Raw genomic sequence first — 26032 nt, 5'->3', positions numbered from 1 at the left:
CGGAAGTTGATCGTATGCAAAATATCGTAATGGATTAAGATCGTACGGCATAATGCTCGTATGGACAAAATATCGTACCCACTCGCTATCGTCAAGGAAAATGATCGTAGGTATGCCCAAAAGTCGTAATGGATAAAGACCGTACGATGTAATGCTCGTATGGACAAAAGATCGTACCTATTCGCTAAAGATCGTCAAGAAAAAATGATCGTAGGTAGGTATGCCAAAAAGTCGTAATTGATAAAGATCGTGCGACATAATGCTCGTATGGACAAAAGCTCGTATTCGCAAAAGATCGTCAAGGAAAATTATCGTATGTCAAAAGATCGTAGGGGATAAACATCGTACAGTATAATGTTCGTATATGGACGAAGCATCGTATTTGCAAAAGATCGTCGAGGTAAATGATCGTACGCCAAATGATCGTATGAGAAAAGGATCGAACAGTCAAAATATGGTATTCACATGGTGCAGCTTTTCACGTCGTCGAGGAGCCGCCGTGAAAAGCTGCACCATGTGCCGTTAGGAGCTGCTCCAGCGCATACAAAGCTTACCAATTTCTGTGTTCGCGTTGTAAATGGCCTTCGGAAGCCCAAAATAATAATAAAAAAAAACTCAACGGATCGCGAATCTTGGTTTCGACCACTTTATTAAGGTGTTGCCCTATTTTCATTTTTTTCAACATGGATCCTCGCAGACCCTTAACCCGCGCCCAGATGGGGTCTGCCGAGCAACGCGGTCTGATGGGGGGGGGGGGCATTTTGGCCCCCCTAAGATCTCGAGAACCACGCAACATAGGGACAAGCGGTAAGCGGCGTTGGATAGCCCCAACGGGGAACTACCTTGTGACCCAATTTTATTGACCTCAGTCAAACCGATGACGTCACAGGTCAGGTCAAAGGTCGGATTTTCACCCTTTACAGGCATTTCAAGAAATGCGTTGTAAAATCGAGTAAAATGCATTTCATTGAAAATCATCGATGGGGAAATGTTCTTCAAACACATATTTTGCTATCTGAAGTCACTGATACCAGGTCAAGTGACAGAGGTCAGGTCACTGGGGGGTCACAATATGAAAGTGTCGTGTGATACATGTTTTATGGTCCATTTTACATGACAAATGCGATTATGTGGGTCAGACAGACTTTAGGGCCAGCTTAGGTCACGTTTTGGTCAAGGTCAGGTCAAGGTCAGGTCAAGGTCAGGTCAAATTAGGTCAAATTTCAAAACTGATATTTTTGCATAAAATGGGTATCGATTCGATGCAGCTCGTCACGGTGAGTTCAATGGTCGTCTCCGTTTTGCGCTACGAGGTCTAAAATTGCTAAAAATTGAGTTCAAAAATTTGACGTCATCAATTTTTAACAGTTTTTTAACTATAAATTGGCCAAAAAAAGAGGTATCGATCTAAAATTTGGTATGTATATCGAAGAGCGCAAGGACTATCACATATATTCCGGTTTTTTCGAAATTCGAAAAAAAATTGGAATTTTTTTTAGTTTTTCTAAAAAATCAGCTTTTTCTTTTTGGGGGTTAACCCGCGCCCCACTGGGGTCTGCGTATAACACGACCTACTGGGGGGGGGGGGAGGGGCTATTCATAGCCCCCCTCCTAACTCCGAAACTACTGGGCCGATCGTCAAAATTCAAACGGCTTCTGATAGCCCCGGAACAACTGTCGAGCGAAACCTAATTTCATTGACCTCAAGGTCACCGATGACGTCACAGGTCAGGTCAAAGTAAAAATGTTTAGCATTTTGGCTTGTTCACGTTTTGGGCTCTGGGCGCCGTCTTACAAGTCAGATCAGGCTCATTTTTGGATCACACACTCGGGAACAGATGCTCTAGTTACCCTGAGGGTACCAAACTTGTACTTTGATTTTCAGGTCAAGGTCAGGTCATCACAGGTCACGAAAATATTATATCATGCGTCGGTCACGTGACACATGTTTTATGGTCCATTTAGGTCAGATATTTCGAATTTGATGTCTTCTGTGTCATTCGAGGTCATTTTGAGTCGAATTTAGCTTAGGTCAGGTCACTTTCAGGTCAAAAAAGGTCAAACTTTGAGGTTGAAATTTTTCAACAAAAAAGGTGTCTATTGGATGCAGTTTGAGCTCAGGAACACGTTGGTGCTATTTATATTGGCGTACGATGTCAAATGCGTGCTGAAAAAATTGATTTAAAAAAATAATAATTGTGAATTTTTTGCAATAATGCGTAAAACTTGGCCATTTTTGAAGATATTAAGCTAGAATTTGCTAGAGTTAGTCATTATAATGCGTTCTATCACATATATTCCGGTTTTTTCGAAAAGTTAAAAACGTTTTGAAAAAAATGTAAAAATATGAAATTTGGATTTTATTATATTAAATTTTCCAAATTTTCAAAATTTCGAAAATCCGAGATAGCAGTTTGATAGCGCAAACTATTCTGAGTCCTCTCATGCAAAGAAATTGGATCTAGCTTAAAAACTGAGTTCTTGGGAGCGATTGCCGTGGTTCAATGTTTTGCGTCGAAATCGGCCGAACATGACGTCACTCTGACGTCATTTCCGGCCGACCTATAGTAGTTACGAAGTTCAAATTTTGACACAAGGTGTCAAATTAATGCAGCCGAAGGTACTGAAAGTTTGGCGTCGATACGTCAAGGGGTTTGGAAGTTATTGCAGAAAAACGGGAGGGGGGCTATAAATAGCCCCCCCGTGGGGCGCGGGTTAAAATCCCAAAATTTCGAAAATCCGAGATAACAGTTTTGTAGCGCCGTCTTTTCTCTACACAACCACATAAAGAAATTTAAAATTGCTTGTTAAATAGAATTGGTGAGCGTTTCAAGATGTCATGTTTTTTGCTCATTTTTACTCGAATATGACCTCAGTTTGACCTCAATAACTCCTGACCTGAGGTGACCTGTGACTTGAAATTTTGTGTGAAGGCGTCAAATTGATGCTCGGTAAGGTACCCAAAATTTGGCGGTGCTGCGCGCCGCCGTTTTCTCGCTATTTAAGAAAAACCACAGGGGGGCCAAAATGCCCCCCCCCATCAGGGCGCGGGTTAATGTTCCTGACAAGCCTGAGGTGCCAACGAGAGGTTGGTGTTGTCCCTGACAGGCCTGTGGTGGTGCCCCTGGCAAGCCTGTGGTGCTGGTGCCCCTGCTGGGCCGCTGGTGCCCTTGGCCTCTGACAGGACTGTAGCGCCCATGACAAGCCTGAAGTGGCCCCGACTGGCACGTGGTGCACCTGACAGGCCCAATGTGTCCCTGCAAGGCTGATGGTGCCCTTGCAAGGTCTGTGGTGCCTCTGTTAGACCTGTTGTGTCCCTCGCAATTCCACTCGCGGCGCCCGGTAGGGGAGGGGGTGGGGGCTGGAAAGCAAAGGGTTGCGGCACCACCTTTTGCTCCTAAAATGTTGACGATATTTCGCAACCACAATTGCAAAATGCAAGTCTTGAAACCAGTGGCGGCGGAACACCTTCAATTAAGGGGGGGGGGGCACTGCCGACTTTTGGTCCCATTCTTTCCATGCAACGCCCATAGGGCTAACGTTAAAATGTCAAAATCAAAGGAAGCACGGTGCCACGTTGCCCTCCCTGTTCCGCCGCCTATGCTTGAAACAAGCTCTACAGGATTTTTATTAATATATCGATGCCTTCGATGTATTATCCCACGCCGGGCCGGTGCTCTGAGATTCCGCGTCGGGCCGGGGGGGGAGTCTGAACACCCCCTTCCAACTCGGTTCCTGGGCCACGTAGCGACACGCGGTAAGCGGCAATCGAAAGAACATCCAAAATAAGGACAAAAACACTTCAGTCATCTTTTGGTTCAGGTCAAAGGTCAGGTCACCAGAGGTCACCAAAGGTAAAATGTTGACTTTTTCAACATTTTGAAACCGATATCAAAATTCCGAGATATACATTTTGTACATACCTACTGTTACTCCTATCAATCGCTGAAAGTTTCAAGGCAATCGTTCAGTCGGTGTAGCTATGACGGGGATTGAAACTTTCTGAGGTGAGGTCACTTGACCTGACCTGGTGACCTGACCTTGAGAGCCCTGGGTCTGAAATTTTCACAACATGTGCGGAAAAGATGCATGAACAGGTGTGCCAAAAACGGCGGCGCTCCGCGCCGCTGTTTTTGAGACATCTGCGAAAAACCACAGGGGGGGGGGGTTCAAACACCCCCCCCGGCACGGCGTGGGTTTTGTTGTTGAAAACTACGCAGGTGATAATCGTAGCACAAAGCAATGATAAGAATAGTTATATTTATTATCCAAGAAGCCGAGCACCACAGCATCGCGTGCAACGTAAAATAATACTCATAACAGACAAGAATAAACCCTGAACTTCTGTGGTAAAACGGAATGCGCGTTTTTAGTTTCTTGAGAACAAACATTCATCGAACGTCAACTTAGGGAAATCGTCATAAATATCCACGATTACGTTGCTATGAAGCTCAGCGCCACTGGCGGATCCAGGGGGGGGGGGCCACCGGGGCCATGGCCCCCCCCAAAAGCCTGAAAGGGGGGCCAACATATCTTTTGGCCCCCCCCAAAACGCTTGGAGAAAAATTAATGTGAGAAGGTTGCGTATAGTAGATACCTACTAGAATCAGCAGCGTGATTCAATAGCGTAGAGAAAGTCAGGGGCGCGGGAACTACTTTCAGACTGGGGGAGCACACCATAATAGAGATCAACCTAGGGTCCCCCCAAATCTAGTTTTCTCACCGGTTTTAGGCCACTTATTTTTCATCCCTTGGCTTTTTCAACAACAAAAAAAGAAAACAATTGCAAAAAAGGACGGTATTCCGTTTGAAAGTTGTGGGGGCACCGCCCCCACTGGCGGATTCAAGGGGGCCACCGGGGCCATGGGCCCAAAAAGCCTGAAAGAGGGGGCCATCAATCTTTTGGCCCCCCAAAACGCTCGAAGAAAAATTAATGTGAGAAGGTTGTGTAGTAGATACTTACTAGAATCAGCAGCGTGATTCAATAGCGTAGAGAAACCCAGGGGCGCGGGAACTACTTTTAGACGGGGGGGGGGGGGGAGGTCACACCATGATAGAGATCAACCTAGGATCCCCCAAATATAGTTTTGTCGCCGGTTTTAGGCCACTTATTTTTCATCCCTTGGCTTTTTCAACAAAAAAGAAAACATTTGCAAAAAGGAGCGATATTCTGTCTGAAAGTTGTGGGGGCACCGCCCGCACGGCCCCAGAGTTGGGGGGGGGGGGGCAAGCTGCCACCACTGCCCCCTCCCCCCGGTTCCCGCGCCTATGGAGAAACTACCGGGTTTACTAGCTTCCTTCATAAAGTGTCGTCATGTCTTATCGTCACCCGAGAAGGTCTTATTGCATAAATATCGATTGAGCTGTCAAGTTAACAAACTTGCTGTGGCAGCCTGACCTGACATGACCCGGCAACTTTTCATTCACGGAATATGCGCAATAAATTTTTTAGGAAAACTCCCTGAGTTTTCGTTGAAAAAAAAAACTTGTTTTGTTTCGTAATTGTACAAGAAGCATATGAGGGACCTTTTTGTCCCTTCCTGCGAAACGGTAAAAGACTTATTTCGGTCACAGCTCAGGCCAATCTCTAAGGGTCAGTCGGGTCACTTATTTCTTAAAAGGGTCCTTACGGCATCCAAGGACCAATTCCGGCTTTTGAGTGCGCCACATCAGCATTTGATGCTACGACAGATGTCGAAATCTGAATATATGTTACAGGCCGTATGAAAATTCGGTCCGTTTGCAAACGGCCTGGCCCAGTCAGGCCATATGAAACTACCTGAAAACACCGGCCGTTTGCAAACTATGACCTGAAATATCAGACCGTTTGAAAACGACCTAGTTAGTTTCGGCCTAGCGGATCCAGGGGGGCCACGGGGTCATGCCCCCAAGCCTGAAAGGGGAACAACATATATTTTTTGTCCCCAAAAACACTTAAGAAAAATGAATGTGAGAAGGGCGTAGTAGGTAGAGAGAAAATACCGTATCATTAAAAATCTGTGAGCTTGATAAAAGTGTTGGTCTTGTCTTCACCCAAGAAGTTCTTATTGCACACTTTAACCATGGATGAAAGAACCTTCATCCCCTGGTTCTCCTTCATCCATGCTTTAACTCTCGATCGACGTGTGAAGTTATCGTGTAAGGTATCATGAAGCCGATCGCGACGAAACTTTAGTACCCTCATGGTGACAAAGTCTGAAAATTTCATGACCCTGACCCAAGTGAACTTTGACTTGTGGCCTATTTCTCGAGACTATCCGTGCGTTCGGAGAGCATGGAATATTCACCGTCCCCGGGAATATTCCCCGTGCCGCGTTCGGAGGCGTATCTCTCTGAACGGCTAATCTCCGGAAATATTCCGCGCGCATGGAATATTCAACGGATTCCACGTGGAATGTGCCTCTCCGAACGCACCATATGTTTGGCCATGTTGGAGGCCATGTTTGGCCGGAATAGCGATTCGGCGTATGTCGGCTCACATTATCCGCGCTTTCATAGTCTTTTCGTGGTTTAAAACGCTCAAACATGTGATATGATGTTGCTCCCACGCATTAGGGCGGATGCCAATGTCACCTTACGGTCAAGTCAGGTCATTGACCTTTGATGACCTCGGTGCACTTTTCCGAGTTTAACATGTTTCTAGGATAGTTTCGTTTAGCTGATTTTGAATTTAGCATTTTGCAGCCATTTGAACATTTACGAAGTAGTTTTGATGCCTTCGTATCATGTTACGTAGCTGCCAGTGGTAGTGGACACCTGCTATACGGACGCCCATAAGTACCCCTACTGGTTGATCTGACCTGACCTGCCCCGACATGGTCTAAACGCATGAAGACATTATCTATGATCCAAACTAACATGAAATTTGTGATCAGCACAAAAAAAAAAACGTATTACAGCCTTACTTTAGGAGGTTCTGACAGGTCCTGATTTTTCCGTCTTTTGGGTCTGTGACCTGACCTGGGCGGTGTTTCACGGCACGCTGCCAGCCGCTGCCAGCGCTGATGGCACTTTTGGTTTCAATGGAGACATCAACAAGCCTATACCCACAACACTACCGAAGGCTGACCTTAGCTCGCGGAATGCGCTGTCAGCGGCTGTCAGCACGACCGTGAAACACCGCCCTGGAAGATCAACCAATGACAAAGGACCTTAAAATCGGGTATCATCGGCTTCGTCTCGTCACTCACGGGCAACACGCCTGTTTTTTTTTCCGCGAGCTCTAGCTTAATCAGGGGCCGAACGGCAGGGGGTCCAACCGACACCTCCCAGCCCGCGAAGGCTGCGCCACGCACCGACCCGGAGCGGGCTAATTGGTCGACAAAAGCAATTTGAAGTGTTTTCAAAGTAATATTTAGGCTCGGGTTGGGTGGGCTACCATTTCTATATTTTTTATTTTTAGTTTTAAAAAAATATCGTTTCAGGGCTGTGACGAAAAAATAAGTGGCCTAAATCCGATGAGAAAACAGGATTTGGGGGTACCCTAGGTTTGGTTACTTGCAGGAGTTGGCCCCCCCCCAAAACGCAAGTCTGGATCCGCCAGTGCTCAGCGCTGCCTCCAAGGTTTTCAGGCCTGTTCGACATCACCCTCATCTTCCTCTTCATCAAAGTCTCCCTCATCGTCTGCAGTGGCCTCCTGATACTGCTGATACTCGGACACCAGGTCGTTCATGTTGCTCTCGGCCTCGGTGAACTCCATCTCGTCCATGCCCTCGCCGGTGTACCAGTGCAGGAAAGCCTTGCGCCGGAACATGGCGGTGAACTGCTCAGAGATACGCTTGAAGAGGTCCTGGATGGCGGTGCTGTTGCCGATGAAGGTGGCGGACATCTTGAGACCACGGGGTGGGATGTCACACACAGCAACCTTGACATTGTTCGGGATCCACTCGACAAAGTAGCTTGTGTTCTTATCTTGCATTTGTGTCATCTGCTCGTCCACCTCTTTCATGGACATGCGTCCACGGAAGATGGCTGCGACGGTGAGGTAGCGGCCGTGGCGCGGGTCGCAGGCGGCCATCATGTTCTTGGCGTCGAACATCTGCTGGGTGAGTTCGGGCACGGTCAGCGCCCTGTACTGCTGGCTGCCGCGAGAGGTGAGCGGCGCGAAGCCCGGCATGAAGAAGTGCAGACGCGGGAAGGGCACCATGTTCACGGCCAGCTTCCTGAGGTCGGCGTTCAGCTGACCAGGGAACCGGAGGCAGGTGGTGACGCCGGACATGCACAGTGAGACGAGATGGTTCAAGTCACCGTAGGTCGGGTTCGCGAGCTTCAGCGTGCGGAAGCAGATGTCGTAGAGCGCTTCGTTGTCGATGCAGAACGTTTCGTCGGTGTTTTCGACCAGCTGGTGAACGGAGAGGGTGGCATTGTACGGCTCCACGACGGTATCAGACACCTTCGGCGATGGCACGACCGAGTATGTGTTCATGATCCTGTCTGGGTACTCTTCGCGGATCTTGGAGATGAGCAGGGTGCCCATGCCGGAGCCGGTGCCGCCTCCAAGGGAGTGCGTCAGCTGGAAGCCCTGCAGGCAGTCGCAGCCCTCGGCCTCCTTGCGGACCACGTCGAGGACGCTGTCGACCAGCTCGGCGCCCTCTGTGTAGTGGCCTTTGGCCCAGTTGTTGCCGGCGCCGGACTGGCCGAAGACGAAGTTGTCGGGCTTGAAGAGCTTCCCGAACGGTCCTGACCTCACCGAGTCCATGGTGCCGGGCTCGAGGTCGACCAGGATGCAGCGCGGCACGTAGTTGCCGCCGCTGGCCTCGTTGTAGTAGACGTTGATGCGCTCCAGCTGGAGCTCCGAGTCGCCATGGTAGGCGCCGGTCGGGTCGATGCCGTGCTCGTCGGATATGATCTCCCAGAACTGCCGACAGAAGTCACAGGTCAAAGACTTGCCTTCAGAACAGAATATGCTCGTGCTGTCTGCTGCAACTGTTTGAGGGAAAGTGTAGTGCCCCCCCCCCCCCCATTGTGTAAACGAGGTATGAGCCTAGAGGAAGACACACATTCTCTTCATGGAAATTAGTGTCTCCATCTTCGTTTGTAAGCTACTAAGCTCATGTACGTTTAAATTCCGCGACACGAAATTAACCTTCCAGGCGGTGGGGGGGGGGCATTTTTTGCCCCCCCCCCCTTTACTTTTTTCGATATATCTCGAGAACCGCTGCGCCGATCGTCACCAAACTTTCAGTACCCTCCCGGGAGCAGCTAGCGCACATGGTGACCAAAAATTTTTCCAAAGGCTATGATAGGTTGGCCGCTAATGACGTAAGAGTGACGTCATTTTTGCCATTTTCGACCCAAAAAAGGTTTCGCGGGAAGAGCTGTCAGGCCCACAGCTTTAGAGATACAGAAAAATGTTTCAGACATAAAAGGTGTGAAATCAAAAGGGCTACAAAACTGCAATTTCGGTTTTTCGAATTTATTGGATTTTGACCCCCAAAAATAAAAAAAAAATAGATTTTTTGAATATAATAGCCAAAAAATCCAAAATGTTTTTTGAATTTCGAAAAAACCGGAATATATGTGATAGTCCCTACCGCCTTCTATCTACATACCAAATTTGAGATCGATACCTCGTTTTTTGGCCAAGTTATAGCGAAAAAAACTGTTCAAAATTGATGACGTCAAATTTTCAAACTCAATTTTTAGCAATTCTAGACCTCGTAGCGCAAAACAAAGACCACCATTAGACTCCCCGTGACAAGCTGCATCGAATCGATACCCATTTTATGCAAAACTATCAACTTTGAAATTTGACCTTTTTTGACCTGACCTTGACCTGATCTACATCAGAAAGTGACCTAAACCGTACCTGATGGTCTTATAACCAGCACCATTGAGTTGGAAATGAAAAACTGGCCATAAAACATGCATCACATAACCTTAGTAAAGTTGGGCTCATGTGGTGACCCTTGGTGACCTTTGGTGACCTGACCTGTGACCTGACCTGGTATGACCAGTGACCTCTAATAGCAACATATGTACTAGACAACTGACGCCTTATCGCTGATTTTCGACAAAATGCGTTTTACTCGGTGTTATAGCGCTTTCCCTAGAAGCCCTGTGAACGGTGAAACATTTTATCTTTGACCTGACCTGTGACGTCATCGGTGACCCCGAGGTCAATGAAATTTGGTTTCCTTCGACAAATTTGACAGGGCTATCGAACGCCGTTTGAATTTTCCGGATCCGTCCAGTAATTTCGGAGATACGGGGGGGGGCAAAAAGTGCCCCCCCCCCCCCACCGCGTGGAAGGTGGCCGGTAGGCCCACCGCCTGCCGGGTTAAATCAAATGAGGCACGTCGACTAGCACGAGTAGTTAAAATCCGGTCAAATAATGACGTGATGGCGCCAACTTGATCCCGCCACGCTGACCACGCGCGAGGGTGAGAATGAGATGAGGCCCGTCGTGGCGTTACTGAAGTGGATCATCGTCTGCAGCTCCTACATGTAACTTACTGCTTACCAGATGCCACTGATAAGCTTAATGAGTTATGACGCTTTCGATAAAAAGTATGTGGCAATTACCCTGTGATGTGTTTGTGAGATGCTTTTTGTGATATATTTGTGTTCTATACAAGTGCATTATTTCTACCTACACAGGCAGGTCAGGCACATAGCTCGTCACAGCATGTGTTACATGGCGCTTTTTTTAATCGAAGCCCTATTTGTGACCACCACGTTGCCATAAAAATGTGAAACATCGCCACAATTTGAGTTGAGTTGATTTGAGTTGAGTTGGGCTTAGAGACCGTCTTCACCGTGGCCTTGTAAGTCTCACATCAAATGTCAATGTCATATTCCTGAAGAGGCAGGATCACTATATCATCTTGTGTCACAAACAATGACAACAAAAATAGCAAAACATTTATGTGACAAAAAGTTGATCTCTTCTAATCAGGATGCAAATAAAACAGTACAAATACATACATCCCATAAAAACGGACATTACAGTAAAAATCACGCAAAACACCATTTAGAAGAATGTGAGGCCAGCGAGCCAGTAAGACGAGCAGAGCTTTGAACAGTTTAGTTATACAAAAGTCCCCCTAGAGAGGTAGCTCAGGTTGGGATTTTCAATAGAAAATCACAATTCCAAAGAATAGTGATTGTCTAAATTGAAAAGTCCCAAGCTTCGGATAATTTCTAACAGCGGCCTTGGAGGCGCGGAGATTCGGTACGTAGCGGACGGATTGCGGGAGCCCATCCCTGCTACCACCCCGCGGTGCGAGGACGCTCTCAGGCTCGATGTCAGTCTGCAACCCTGCAGTCCGAACCGCGCGTCTCCCTGTCGAGTGTGTCTCCTGGACGAGCTTCTAAACAGCGATGTGTATTTGGGTGTACCTATATTTGTAAGTCCTCAAGCAATTTTAATATTATATATATATATATATATATATATATATATATACATATTACATATATATTTTATATATTTCTACATTTTTTATAATTCTTGACCCTCCCTGGAAGACGAAGCGCAGAAGACAATTTCCGTTTGTTGTCACTTATCAATGACTTTTCTCCCAGACAAGTTTTCATTTTTCATTTAATTGCAAACACAAATACATGCAGAAGTCAACGGCAGTGGACACATACATCCTTCTACATAGACAAGTCTGTGCAGTAGGCTAACAGCCTTCGATCCGTTCTAACGCGATTCAAATTGCTATCACCGTCGCTGCTTTCGCAAGAAACACGCTTTAAAAATGGTCATTTCTTCTCTCGCCACCTGGCACTGGTGCCGTGTCTGTTGTCCAGGCATTGCAATATTAATTCCAATTCAGTTAGAGGTATAAGGAACTTCTTTGTACCGTTAGCCACATCACATACATAGCACATTCATCAGTCATTCATATGCGCTTACGTGCAGGATCGCAGACTGATGTGCACCTACATACCTCACTCATTTCAGTGGCAGTCACATAGCTGTAGAATGTAGATACTCAGTTTTAACATCATTTGAAATCATATGGCACCAATTTGGCGCTTTGCTGGCTGACACTCGCCACCAATTTGACGTCGTAGGCGTCATATGTCGGTGAAGACGTCCCCATCACGCCTCCCCTCGCGCTTCTAGCAAGCCTCCATCGAGCCTCCGAACACACCTCCCTCACGCCTTTATCAGGCTTCCATCAGGCCTCAATCACGCCTCAATCACGCCTCAATCACACCTCCGGCTCACGCCTCCTACAAGCCTCCATCAGGCCTCAATCACGCCTCAATCATGCCTCAATCACGCCTCCATCAGGCCTCCATCACGCCTCCATCAGGTCTCCGAATTCGTCGGCGAAGGAGTACCGCTCCAGCGGGAGGCCGGGGAAGCCGCGCTGCCGTAGCAGCCAGTCGAGCTGGTGGATGTTGAGCCACACCTTGGAGCGCAACGGCAGCGGGTACGTCTGCTCGTTCGGCACCACGCCGTGTCGGTGGTTGTGCGCGCGACCCTCCAGCGCGCCGGCGACACACTGCAGCCGGCGCCGGTCCGGCTGCACGTCCAGGAACTGCAGCATCGAGCGCAGCTCGGCCATCGTGTCCTGCGTCAGACGCTCGTAGGTCACCACGTGCAGCTGCTCCGTGTTGGCGATCCATCGGGCGTTCATCTCGAGCCATACGCGTCCGTAGGCCACGGCGAACTTCTCCCAGGCGGCGCCCGTGAACAGCTCGCTCATGTCGTCCTCGTTCAACACCGATTTGGTCTTGCCGTACTTTTTCAAAGAGATGAATGACTTGAAAGGATCACGGATAATCAGAATAGCACGCCGCGTAACATTTTTAGGGAACGGTGAGAACTTGTGGCTTGTTTTGTTTACGATTGCTGTCTCTTCTTCGGTAAATGGTTCTGGCCAGGCGTGGGTCTTGGTGACGATTGTGGCTCCTACCGACCAGGGTATGGACCCACCCAAATATCCCAGACGGACCATCTGGCCCTGACGGTTTACATACTTCCAGAGGTTCTCGTCTGAGAGCCGCTCCGTGAACGCGTGTGCTTTGTACTGGCGGTAGTTAGGCATTGAGCTACCGCCTGTGATGAGCCCAGTGGAGGCCTCCAGCAGGTACCGTGTCCACGTGTTGCCCGACCTGGGGAACGACGCCAGGTAGACGAGCGGCAGACACTGGTCGCGGGTGAACCGGCTGACCAGCGGCCGGCACTGGTCGTCGGTGAACCAGGCCTGCTCGGGCCGGCTGGCGGACCACAGCTCCGTCACCGGCCGGCCGAGCACGCGTCCAGAGTCCTCCAGGGGCGGCGGTGCTCCGACCGGGACCGGCCGCAGCGGCAGGCGGGTGCCGGCCAGCAGCAGCAGGCAGCAGCCGCACAGACCGGCAGCGACGGCCGCCGGAGCGCGCGGCGACCCCGGCCACGGCCGCATGGTGCACTGCTCCTCCGAGTGGCCCGGCGGCCGAACAGTGTCACCGGCCCTGAAACACAACGTCCAAACGACTCAGCGCCAATTAGGCATGCCCTAGTATATTTGTATTTATATTTTCAAAGAAAATAAATTTTCAAAGAAAATGTTGAATCATTCGTCTATTTTAACCCTAGCCCGCACATGCCATTTTCCCATCCTGGAACGCACATGAGGGGGGGGGGGTGCCACCCCCGCGCCATTTCGTTCCTGTTGGAGATAGAGCTTAGCGGTAAAAACCAAAAAGATTCTTTGGGAAGAGACGAATCCAATGATACCCAGTTTTACCTTCTCAGGTCAGTAATTGACCTTCCAGGTCAGGTCAAACTAAAAATGTCGCTGTTTTGGGTCACCGTTGGATATCAAGTGCGCTGCTTAGCATATACCGATGACGACGCCGTTTTCTGGTGCCAAGCCAGCTAGAACCTCTTTGTCACACTACCCGACCAGGATTTTGCTACTGAGGTCATCTCAGGTCAAGTAAGGTCAAGGTCAATGATATGTGTTTGTATGTCTGTGTGTGTTAGTGTGTATACTGATGTGTGCACCGAGTGTTTATGTGTCCATATTACAGAAATCATGATCTGAGAAGCTTTTACCAAAAATGCAGTCACAAAAAAAATCACAAAAAGTAAATTCAGCTTGCCTAAAACGCAATTATCTTAGATGACCTAGGTTGACCTTGACCCTGACCTTTACATCTGTACATCGTCGAACAACTTGTTCCATGATAGGTGGGAGGTAAGACTGGCAAAAAAGGCCGAAATCAAGGTGTCAAAAGCTCACAAGGCCCATAACCAACGCAAGATGTTGAGAATTGGCCATTTGGGTCATGACATGACCTGAAAAACAAGGTCATATCTCCGAAACCAAAGACCACAGGAACTTGAATTTTTGCAGTGGACATCAAGAAAGGATAAAGGAGCAGCACGAAACATCAGCCGTCTAGCTCTAAAAATGATAAATTTGACAGGGCTATCGAACACCGTTTGAATTTTCCGGATCCGTCCAGTAGTTTCGGAGATACGGGGGGGGGGCAAAAAAATGCCCCCCCCCCCAGCCGCGCGGATGGTGGCCGGGAGGCCCACCGCCTGCCGGGTTAAAGTCGTTGAAAATCATTCAGCTATATTTTATCAGCCATTAAAGACGTACTTTGGATGCTAGCTGTTTAGCGTTGTTTTTAAGGAGCGTCATGAGCGTGGTTTTTGCTTTCGTTTTTTTTTTTAGCACGATCGTTTTGGGGGAATCTTATTTATATAGGTCGCTCTGTGTGGCTTATTTATAATTTTTATGCTGATTTGGATCATTTCTCGCGCCCATCCTACCAGGCTTTTTGCCACTTACCTACACTCATTACCTAATACTATTTTGCATCAAAATGGGTCGAAGATGACGTCACTCTGACGTCATCTTCGACCGATCAATGGAAGCTACGAAAATTTTCTTTTAAAATATTAACATTTATTTAACAATACCTTGATCACTGCAATGTTTACAAGGTGTCAAATTGATGCAGTCGATATTGCAGTCGGTATTGAAAGGTTTGGGTCAATGTGTTTACGAGTATGTGGTGCTGAATATAGAGTTGCGGGAAACGGCGGCACGCATAGCTAAAGAGCCATGCATGCGGCCCTTCAGTCAGGTGCGGGTAACCGGGTTATAGAGTCCTGATTCCGTGTCAAATACCTGGGGCATTCCACGATAGATCGTACCACTTTTTTCCAATTTGACACCCTCATCCCTCGGAATTTGACGAGAATTGGTCTCAGGGGTAATCAGGGGCTCTGAATCCACCTGTAACATTTTCAGGCCTATCAGATAAGTATTTTTTGAGTTATGGTGTATAAGATTTTTTGGATCTTGCTTTGCAGCGCTAAGTTTGGCGGGCTGTAACTCTAAGACGGATTATTAAAATGCCAAATGTTATATAACATTGAACTTGCAATGAAACAGAGATTAATATGTATTTTTGAAATTTCGAAAAATACGCTTTTTTATATATGACATATCGAGTTTTCTTTCATTTGTATTTTTTGGACTTTGGGACCAATTTTTTTTTAATTTTTATTTCTTTAAAAAAATATTCGGCTTATTGTTAAGAAGTATGCAAAAAATTAGGAAGGTGTTCTTTTTATAAATGTATTTATTTTACGTCACGATAACGGTTTCGAATAGTGATTTTGGGAGGGGAGCTTACAAATGGCGTGGTAAAGCTGCCTAGTGACATCACAGGTTACTGAAATTTCAATTGAAGTCTGAGTCATCTGAAAAAAGTGAAAAGAGGGATTATCCAACCCTCTTTCCTATAAGCGCGAGGGTGAAAAAGGCTGTTTGGTTCTGACATTGTTTTGGACGCCAATGACCATAGCTGTCCGAGATGAAAGTTACAGGACGCATACATGGTGTCCTCCAGAGGTCTCACAACTTGTATATCTGGGAATTTTTTAAGGTAACATGAGGTCAGGTCGGTCACGTGACATCACTACATTATAAGTCAATGGGGAAATATAAAAACTGTTATTTTGGCGCCGAGAATGATCTAAAACTACCTCACGTACATGGTATCGTGATTTCATGCACTCCTTGCAAAATCCAATGCTTCACTTTTGCATTGTTAGCCTTGCGTGACGTCATTTATGACGTCACTAGGGTCGTACGAGTTTTTCGTCAATAACTCCCGATCAAATGGAGCTAGAGAGTCGGGAAAGCCACTAATGGACTCGGGAAGACCTTCCGAATCGAATGATATGCCATATGATACCCTTTTCCCAGCTGCGTGACCTGAGGGGCTCTGACCTGACCTTGACCCGAGGTCAACTACTTAAGTTGACCTCACCCCCGAAAAAAGTATACCATTCGATGCACCTGAGGTAGGCGAACACAGTGATGCCAAAATCGTGGCTCTGCGGCTATTTTTTTGCGAAGTTATTTACTAAAAACCGAACCCTTAACTTCAGTCACTTGACCTGACCTCAGACGTTACCGGTTAACCTGAGACCTTAAAATCGGGTACCAATCGCTGCGACTTGTAACGGCACACACGCACGTTTTTTCCGCGAGGCTCTAGCTCCATTAGAAGCGAAACGGCGTGCTGGGGTCGTATCAACCCCTCCGAAACCCATTTTGTTTGCGGGAAAATGAGGAACTTATAGAAAGAAAACCTTTCTAATTTTTTTGCATGTCGATTTGCAATAACATGAAGTTTATTTTGAAAAAATAAAAATGTGAAAAATTTTGTTCCCAAAAGTCATTAGAGGCAAATGAAAAAAGATTAAGGGTTTTTCTCAGCAATGAAAATTTTTCCTTGGCATTTTTAAATAGTAATATTAATTTTTGATTCATCGCAAGCTTAATGTTGTTTACTTTTTGTTGGTTGCTTAACCCGTTCTTGAGTTGTAGGCCATCAAACTCACCGTTACAAACCGAGGTTTAAAAATGTAATGCAATATAACTCAAAAAGTTTTGATCTGAGAAGTCTGATATTTTGCCAGGCGTCTTTTGGGCCTATGATTACCCCTAAGACCCATTTTCATTAAAATCTGAGAGATGAGGGTGACGGGCGTGGTACGATCTATCGTGGAATGCCCCACCTACCAGTAGTATCCCCAGGGGTACCTACGTCGTCGGTATTAATATATATATTCATGGCATGGATCAGACGCAATGAGGCGTTGCACTGGTCCACTGTGCAGTGACCCGGATGGATCTGAATGGTGTGACATGACAAACTTGTGAGGTGATGCGGGCAGAGGTGCGGGGTCGAGGAGAGAGGTGTGGAGCGAGGACGGCAGTCGATCGGCCGAGGCATCCCGGGGCAGCGGCGGCCGGCGACAGCACAGTGCACAGGGCACCCTGTATAATAGCCGCCAGGGGTAATAAACCTCGATGGTGAGCTGTTCGCGTGTCTGCTTCAGAATGCAGACCGGCACACCAGGGAGCCCACTTACAGATACCCAGCGTACATTCTAGCCCTCGCCCTGGCAGGGGGAGGGGGTCGATGCGACCCCCTCCCTAATGTTTTCCAAAGATAGCGTAAAAACATCAGCGCGCAGCGTCGCCAAATTTAGCACAGCCTATGGGGCAACCTTTTTACATACCGTAGTTTCGTGCAACTTTGGCCCCGAGGGCAACTTTGGCCCACGCCTGGAAAAATACTTTGTTTTGTTGTAGCTTTTTACACTTACCTAGTGCAGGAAAATTGTTGTTATGGTTCGGTAAGACTGTTCATCGGTTACCTTCGGGAACAATCCTGAGTTCGTCCTAAGGCCAAGTTGAAAGGCTAGGACGGGTTAAAACAACCCATGAAAAAGATAACGGAAAATCAGGGTAGGCTAGGATCCAGTGAGGACAGTAGACGGGTGCGCCAGTAGTGAACTTGTGGTTTCCAACTTGTAGTGGTTAAGGTAAGCTCGGAATAGGTACACAAAAATTCAGAATGGTAACTCCTGTCTTTAACCCGCGCCCTGGTGGGGTCTGTTTATAACGCGACCTGGTGGGGGGGGGGGCTATTTTTTGCCCCCCTCGTATCTCCGAAACTACTGGACGGATCCGCAAAATTCAAACGGCGTTCGAAAGGCCTGTCAAATTTGTCGAGGGAAACCAAATTTCATTGACCTCGGGGTCACCGATGACGTCACAGGTCAGGTCAAAGATGAAATGTTTCACCGTTCACGGGGCTTCTAGGGAATGCGCTATAACACCGAGGAAAACGCATTTTGTCGAGAATCAGCGGTAGGGCGTCAGTTGCCTAGTAGATATGTTGCTATTAGACGTCACTGGCAATACCAGGTCAGGTCACAGGTCAGGTCACCAAGGGTCACAGGTCAGGTCACATGAGCCCAACTTTACTAAGGTTGTGTGATACATGTTTTATGGCCAATTTTTCATTTCCAACTCAATGGTGTTGGTTATAAGACTATCAGGTACGGCTTAGGTCACTTTCTGGTGAAGTTCAGGTCAAGGTCAGGTCAAGGTCAGGCCAAAAAAGGTCAAATTTTAAAGTTAATAGTTTTGCATAAAATGGGTATTGATTCGATGCAGCTCGTCACGGGGAGTCTAATGGTGGTCTTTGTTTTGCGCTACGGGGTCTAGAATTGCTAAAAATTGAGTTTGAAAATTTGACGTCATCAATTTTGAACAGTTTTTTTCGCTATAACTTCGCCAAAAAAAGAGGTATCAATCTCAAATTTGGTATGTGGATGGAAGGCGGTAAGGACTATCACATATATTCCGGTTTTTGCGAAATTCAAAAAACTTTTTGGATTTTTCGATTATTATATCCGAAAAATCTATTTTTTTTATTTTTGGGGGTCAAAATCCAAAAGTTTCAAAAATCCGAGATAGCAGTTTTGTAGCCCTGTCCAATCTACAGCTTTTATGTCTTTATCATTTTTCTGTATTTGCAAAGCTATAGGCCTGACAGCTCTTCCCGCGAAACCCTTTTTTGGGTCGAAAACGGCAGAACATGACGTCACTCTGACGTCATTTCCGGCCAACCTATCATAGCCTTTGGAAAAATTTTTGGTCACAATGTGTAAAATTGATGTTCGGGAGGGTACTGGAAGTTTCGTGACGATCGGCGCAGCGGTTCTGGAGATATATCGAAAAGTCTGGAGGGGGGCAAAAAATAGCCCCCCCCCCACCAGGTCGCGGGTTAAAATAATAAAATAGGTGGAGACTGGAGAGCGTGTTTCGTTTTAGCAACCAAAGGCAGTCGCTGCCCGGAGAGTTACCTATGCGAATAGCGCCTTCCTTTGGTTGGAAAAAAAACGAAATACGCCCCGTCTCGAGGTCTATGTCTGTCGGGCCCCGATTTGAGAAGCAGTACTGACATAGGTACTGACAGCACAGAGTACCGAGTGGCAGGTACCGATGCCAGTGCGTTTTTAGGGTTTTGTGCTTGGATTCTGCCAGAATGCTCTTTTGTGTACAGGTCAAGGTAGTGTTAGAAACTTGGCCTTGTGGTTTCAATTCGCGCTGTCTTTTGGGTGATTTATTTTTTTTTTTTAACTCGCTAAGGTAGCTTATACATTGTCATACGCTCGGCAAGAGTGAGCGAAAAGGCTTGAAACCATAAACTTTTTATGAATGTTGTTTTGCGGGGCCAAAATTGCCATACTACCATACAACATGGGCCACTTGCATTTTCAAAAAATATGCATGCAGCTGCATGCATATTTTTGTTTTATTTTTTGCAACACTAGTGTTGCAGCAAGGTCCGGTACACTAGTGTTGCAGCACACACTAATTTGTCATTTTCGAAAAGCCAAGAGTCGCCTCTACCTAGGCGCTGCTGCTAAAATGGACAACTGTTGTTGATAATTACCGTTTGTTGCCATCTCCCCCTTCGCGAATCCTCAAGTTATGCTCCCTCACTGAGGCTCTTAGGCGGGTTATAGAGCATGAGGGATGTGGGTTCCGCATTTTCAAGCAATAGTTGTCAACAGTTGATTGCTATTTTGTCAAAACAACATAGCATATACGGCAGTTCAGTGTACTTTATGGCCGCTGTGATAGATCAGAGACGGGCTCTGGGCACGAACTGTTTATTGGCGGCCTTGACCAACGGAGCTGGCACAGATATGGCAGCGGTACAACGGCTGCCATATGAAGGGAGCTTCCCCTAAAACACTTCCCCCTCCGTTCCGGACTAGGGGTACCTCTGGAACGAACCAAACCAAACAAGCAGTTGCATAACAAAAACAGAGCGCACTGAAACATCCTTCTCACAGCCGCTGCGGTCCCTGAGTAGGCCGTGGCCTCAAGTTGTAAGAATGACGCGGCCCGCCGGCTGGCCGCTCGGACTCCACCGGAGCCGCCGCCGCGGCCGGAGCTACCACCGGCAGAGGATCAGCCAGCGACACCTCATCCGCACCCGCACGCGTTTTTCTCGAACAAAAAACTTTGCTGCAGGCAAACATTATTTTCGATTACATGCAAGGCCCTGGTAGGAGCATAGCATATTTTGATTTCATCGATTTTCATGATGGTCAATATTCTTGGGCATAAATGGGTTAAAATTTGGACTCGAAGTTCTGTCATAGACCAGAAATTGTTTGATCGGAGGGTAGAGGGCAGGGTCAACGCAACAAGCTCAGCTTAGCGGGGACTCTGTCCTTGTGATTCCTTTCATTCAAAAGGTTCGGGTCAAATTTATATTTAACCCTCGCCCTGGCAGGGGGGTTGATGCAACCCCCCTAAGGTTTTTCGAAGATAGCGTAAAAACAGCGGCGCAGCGCCGCCCAATTTGGCACAGCCTATGGAGCAACCTCTTTACATATGACCTAAAAATTTCAAGTCCGGGTAACCTTGGGTCAGGTCACCAGGTCAGAAAAAACCGGTACAAGGTCATGGTCAAATTTCAATTTTTTTTTGCACCTGTCCAACTCAGTCCAGGGTTGTGCTCGACTCAAAAAAATTTGCCGACTCCACTCATCATTCAACTTCAGAAAGCCCTGACTCACCTCTGACTCAAACAAGGAGCTGATTTTTTCCCTTGACTCGACTCATGACTCAAACAGCTCAATGAAAACATTAGTTGACTCAAACGTGACTCAATTTTTTTTTTGTTGAGTCAAGTGTGTTGACTCAAAATTACTCAGATAAAAAATTGTTGAGCGGGGGTGGGGTTGAAAAAAAAAATCCGGCAGCAGGGCCAGGCCGAAGTTGTTAAGCGGGGGGAGAATGAAAAGCTTATATATTGTTTCTAGAAAAATGAGTCAGCTGACTCATGTTCCTAAATGTTTTTGACTCAACTCAATGTCAAAAGTTATTTTACTGACTCAACTCAACACCTTAATATTTTTGTCTGACTCAACTCTGACTCGACTCAACAGCTCAACATTTTATCCGACTCGACTCAAACCTGACTCATCTGAGTCAGAGTTGAGTTAAATCTCTGACTCGACTCATGAGTCAAGCACAACCCTGCAACTCACGATTTTGAACTAATTTCCTTCAAACTTTCAGGATGTGCTAAGTGCACCGAGTTGTATAACATATAGTTCGGGTTTTTTGATGTCACTGACCTGAGGTCAGTTAGAGGTCATTACGTCGTAATGTTAACCCGCGCACAGACGGGGGGGCGGATATCCGCCCCCCCTGAGGTTTTTCGCGAATAGCGGGAAAACCGCGGCGCGTATAGCGCCGCGAAATTTGGTATGACTATTCCCTCATCAATTTTACACATGGTGTGCAAGTTTGAACCTCCTACCTTTCAAGGTCAGGTCACCAGGTCACTTTAAATGACCCAACCTCAAGTCACTTTTTTGCAACTTTGTCACCGTGCCAGAGCTACAGTAGATGTCGGAGGCCTTTGAAAGTCGCAGGATGTTATTAGGTCATTAGTAGCTACAATTTGTATATCTCGGAATTTTGATATCGGTGACCTAAGGTCAGGTCAATTTCGCGACCTCCCCATTATAAGTCAATGGGGGAAAAATCAACTCCCTGTTTTTACCACTAAAACGGGTCGGAATGGCCCCATATACCATACATGACTTCATATACGATCAACCTTCACTACCTTGAGGTCTGTTTTGCTGTTGGGCAGCTGTGAGGTCATGTGACGTCATCAAAGGTCACCAAAGGTTTTTGGCCAATAACTCCGTACAGGAACAAGATACAGACGCGTGGATGGTCTCATTGTGTTCAGCTCGTCAAGACGCATCGAATGATATATATGATGACCTCGAGGTCACGTGACCTGAGGTCAACCTTTGACCTTGACCTTTCGAGGTCAACATATATATCATTCGATGCGGATTGACGAGAGGATCACGATGCTGCCCTTAGTTTGTTCCTATCTTGACTAATTCGAAAGTTATTCGAGAAAAAACTCTATCCATATCCAGCGCCGCCATTTTGACTTTTTCGACCCCTGTGACGTCATCTTTGACCTGACCTGAAAATGACCTTAGTAAAAATTGTAGATCTTGACCGTGCGTATCCGATGCCGTTTACCGCTTGTCGCTATCTTGCTTCGTTCTCGAGATCTCAGGGGGGGGGGGGCGGTCATCCGCCCCCCCCCGTCGGTACTAAGTTGGCGCAGACCCCCGTCGGTGCGCGGGTTAAGCCTATGGGAAAATACTAAATTCGGAAAATAGGTAGGTACTGGAGATATCCGCTTTGTTCCATCACTTTTGTGCTTTGAAACCATAGTAATTAACAACAGGTCACTTGGTGCTTCTTTGTTTGGTGTACTCATCTATGGGTCAGGTCAACTGAGGTCAACTGAGGTCAAATGGCGTTTTTGCCAATAACTTTGCACATAATGTTGAGTATCCATGACAGGTTGGATGATGATGTAAATAATAAACCAAATTATTACAAATGCATTCAAATATATTCAAAAAGACACACAAAGCTTTCGGTTAATGGAACCTTGATCACTGTGCAAAATGCACAGTGCATTTTGCACAGTGATCAAGGTTCCATGAACCGAAAGCTTTGTGAGTCTTTTTGAATATATTTGAATGCATTTGTAATAATTTTGTTTATTATTTACATCATCATTTGCACATAATGACGCTAGAGCTTAAAAATGTTCCTGGTGATCAGCCGAATCGAAAGATATCCCGCGCGGGGCTGGGGGGGTAAATTTTACCCCCCCTCGCGAATTTTTGCGATATCTCAAAAACGGCGGCGCGCAGCGCCGCCAAACTTTCAGTACCTTTTCTTACATCAATTTGACACGTTCCCTGAAAATTTGAGCGAAATCCGTCGGAAATTTTTGAGAAATTGACGTTTTAGTGACGTCATGTTCGCCATTTTCGCCTCAAAAACGGCAAAAGTTCAAACGCCGCTAACATCTTCATTTTTAAAGGAATCAAGACGTAACAAAAAAGGTTATACGTAATTTTACTTTGTCTATCAAATGGCTATCTCGGTTTTTTGAAAATTTTGGATTTTGGCCTAAATTTTTTCAAAAAACTGACTTTTTTGGGAAAATCATTATAAAATCCAAAATTTTGAGTCTATCGAAAAAACCGGAATATATGTCAGAGAAGTCGTCTATGTGCACCTACATACCAAATTTTAGAAGAATCGGTTCAAAAATGTGGGAGTTATTCAAAATTTTATGACGTCACGACACACAAAATTTTTGAAAAATGACTTTTTTGGAAGTTCTAGACCTCGTACGGAAACAAAAATAGCACCATACGATTCGCCGTGAAAAACTGCATCAGATAGACACCTTTTTAGGCCTTAACAACCAACTTCAAAATTTGACCTCACTTGACCTGACCTTGACCTGACCTCGACCTGAAATTCATCCAGAGGTGGTCCATATCACTTATTGAGTGTGCCTATTGAATTCTATGAGTAAAATGACCCATAAAACATGTGTCGCACATGCCCTTTTCTATATTTTGTTTTTTGGTGACCTGACCTGACCTGACCTGACCTTGACCTTGACCTCTGAATGATATTGTATGCAACGAATATTGTCTTGGTAGCCTAAGAACACGTTTTGGGCGATCAGTCTCAGTCCATGACTCCATTCTTCGGCAACTACGGTGCAAGGCCGATACTGTAGAAACTTGCAATTTGTACTCTTGACCTGACCTTGACCTTGACCTCAAACTTTAAATTAAGTACATGTTTTTAGTAGTTCGTGATGAGAGCTTTCGATTGGCGTTTGAATTTTCCAAATCGGACCATTAGTTCGGGAGATAACAGGGGGGTAAAATTTACCCCCCCCCCCAGCCCCGCGCGTTCGGCTGGAGACCCCAGCCCCGCGCGGGATATGCGATATGATGCAATTTGGTTAACTTGAACTTAATTAATTCATTAAAGTTTACTTAAAAATTAAGAAAACTTTAAGTACACTTAACCCGCGCACCACTGGGGGGGGGGCTATTCATAGCCCCCCTTCCCGTTTTTTCTGCAATAACTTCCGAACCGCTTGACGTATCGACGCCACACTTTCAGTACCTTCGGCTGCATCAATTTGACACCTTGTGTCAAAATAGTTATGAACTTCGTAGCTACCAAGATTCTTACAGATAAGGTTGGGACACCAGTCACGTGATCCTTTTTCTGCTTTTCCCAACCCTACTCACGCTTTTCATAAGCATTGATTTATTCCTTGCACAGAGGCGTTTGTAGTTATTTTATATACAAAAACTAATTTAATGATATTTGAAATTAACAAACAGATTTTACTCGTAATCTCAAACAAAAATTGAATTTATTCGCGTTTCATAAATTTAATCAGCTGGCAACCGTCACCCATCGTCCTCGATGTAGTCGAACTTGGCGCACTCAGATAGTGTTCGAAATTTGTGACGCTTGTTGCTATGGCGACCGAGCAGTACCTACGATTTTCATTTGTCATAAAGTGCTTGCGGAGCTGCCGTTCACATTTTTGAACAGAGTCTTTATGCGTCAGTTTGTTTTACGCGTCATATCTGAAACATGTTTCGTGAGGCTCCAAAGCCATTCAATTCATCTACTTCAAAAGAAGTGTTTTGTAACGTTTTCGATGTTTTTTGGGCTTAATTGCTAGCTCCATTCATCCTTTCTTGCGTGAGGACAGTCATCACTCGGGGACCAGTCGTTAAAAGCAAGGAACAACGACGAGAAGAAGGTCTTGTAAAAAGTCGCAGCGATTGCATTGAGCATTAAATGACGAAAATATTTTTACCCCCCACCGCCTCAGGCGATCACGTGCCGTCAACCACCTGGTAGCTACCATGGGTCTGCCGGAAATAACGTCAGAGTGACGTCATGCTCGGCTGATTTCGACGCAAAACATTGAACCACGGCTATCGCTCCCAAGAGCTCAGTTTTTAACCCTATTAGTGGCAGGCTCCTGGCTACCCCTATTAGTGGCAGGGGGGGGGGGCTGTTTACGACCCCCCTTGATATCTCGAGATCTAGCGGGCCGATTTTCAAAATTCAAACGGCATTCGATTTCGCTCAACGTGATCTACATTTCTAAAAAATAAAAAATTAAAAAATGTCAATAGGGGGTAGAGGGGGGCAAAAAACGGGCAAATTGCAGATACATTTTAGACTGTTTATTACGGCCAGGTTTCTGAACCAATCTTTGCGCAACTTTTGCCGATCGATAGAGAATGAACCAGGAATTCACATGGATCCTAAAAATATGCATTTTCAAAAATCATAGGCGGATACAGATCATTGAGATTGGGGGTACACTAAAAGTATAGTAAATAAGGTTTTTGTTGGTACTGTTTCTAAAAAGGGTGGTAATGGTCTTGTTGTGTTACAATTTTCTTATGAGAGAACGACTACAATTGTATTGGTCATGCATAGGCGGTGTCAGGGCACCTATGTTGGGAGGTAAAACATAACCTTTTTGGTTATGTTTTTAAAACCTTTTTTAATTTAGTAAAACCTTTTTGGACGCCTGGATCCGCCTATTATAGCAAAAACGTGTCAAAAGAGGATGCACAATAACTTTGTATATGTTATCACATGATATCTTTCATTCACTGTTCGTAAAACTGGTGCAGCATCGTGATCTTCGCCCAAATGACTCGCTTCACGAATAGGACCCCCCAATTCCCAGTGCTCTGGAACCGCCCCTGGTAAAGTAATGAACTTGAAATTTTCAAGGAATGTGCCCAATTTAGTTTTAGGGAAAGTCAGAAAATTTCAGCATC

At 46.2% G+C, this 26032-nt stretch overlaps 2 protein-coding genes across 3 annotated transcripts in view; one reads left to right on the top strand and one right to left on the bottom strand.

The window, feature by feature from the left end:
• The window catches only part of LOC122375663, an 82474-nt gene that overhangs the window by 4470 nt on the left and 51972 nt on the right, over positions 1 to 26032 (top strand). The gene's annotated exons all lie outside the window — the stretch shown is intronic.
• Positions 4247 to 26032, bottom strand: part of LOC122375652 (tubulin beta chain-like) — a 49861-nt gene continuing 28075 nt past the window's right edge. The window contains exons 2-4 of one of the 2 annotated variants that reach the window (XM_043355138.1): positions 7545 to 8857; positions 5722 to 5728; positions 4247 to 4448 (exon numbers count right to left, since the gene is read on the bottom strand). In XM_043355138.1, coding sequence (XP_043211073.1) covers positions 7568 to 8857 — 1290 coding nt within the window. In that variant the 3' untranslated portion in view covers positions 4247 to 4448; positions 5722 to 5728; positions 7545 to 7567. Of the gene's footprint in view, positions 4459 to 5721; positions 5729 to 7544; positions 8858 to 26032 lie in introns of both variants that reach the window. The other variant, XM_043355131.1, reaches the window with a different exon arrangement.

This window comes from Amphibalanus amphitrite, unplaced genomic scaffold (genome assembly GCF_019059575.1).
Source record: "Amphibalanus amphitrite isolate SeventyFive unplaced genomic scaffold, NRLGWU_Aamphi_draft 000041F_arrow, whole genome shotgun sequence".
In the NCBI taxonomy this organism is placed as follows: domain Eukaryota; kingdom Metazoa; phylum Arthropoda; class Thecostraca; order Balanomorpha; family Balanidae; genus Amphibalanus; species Amphibalanus amphitrite.
The sequence above is the reverse complement of the archived record's forward strand: the minus strand, read 5'-3'. Positions and strand labels throughout refer to the sequence as shown.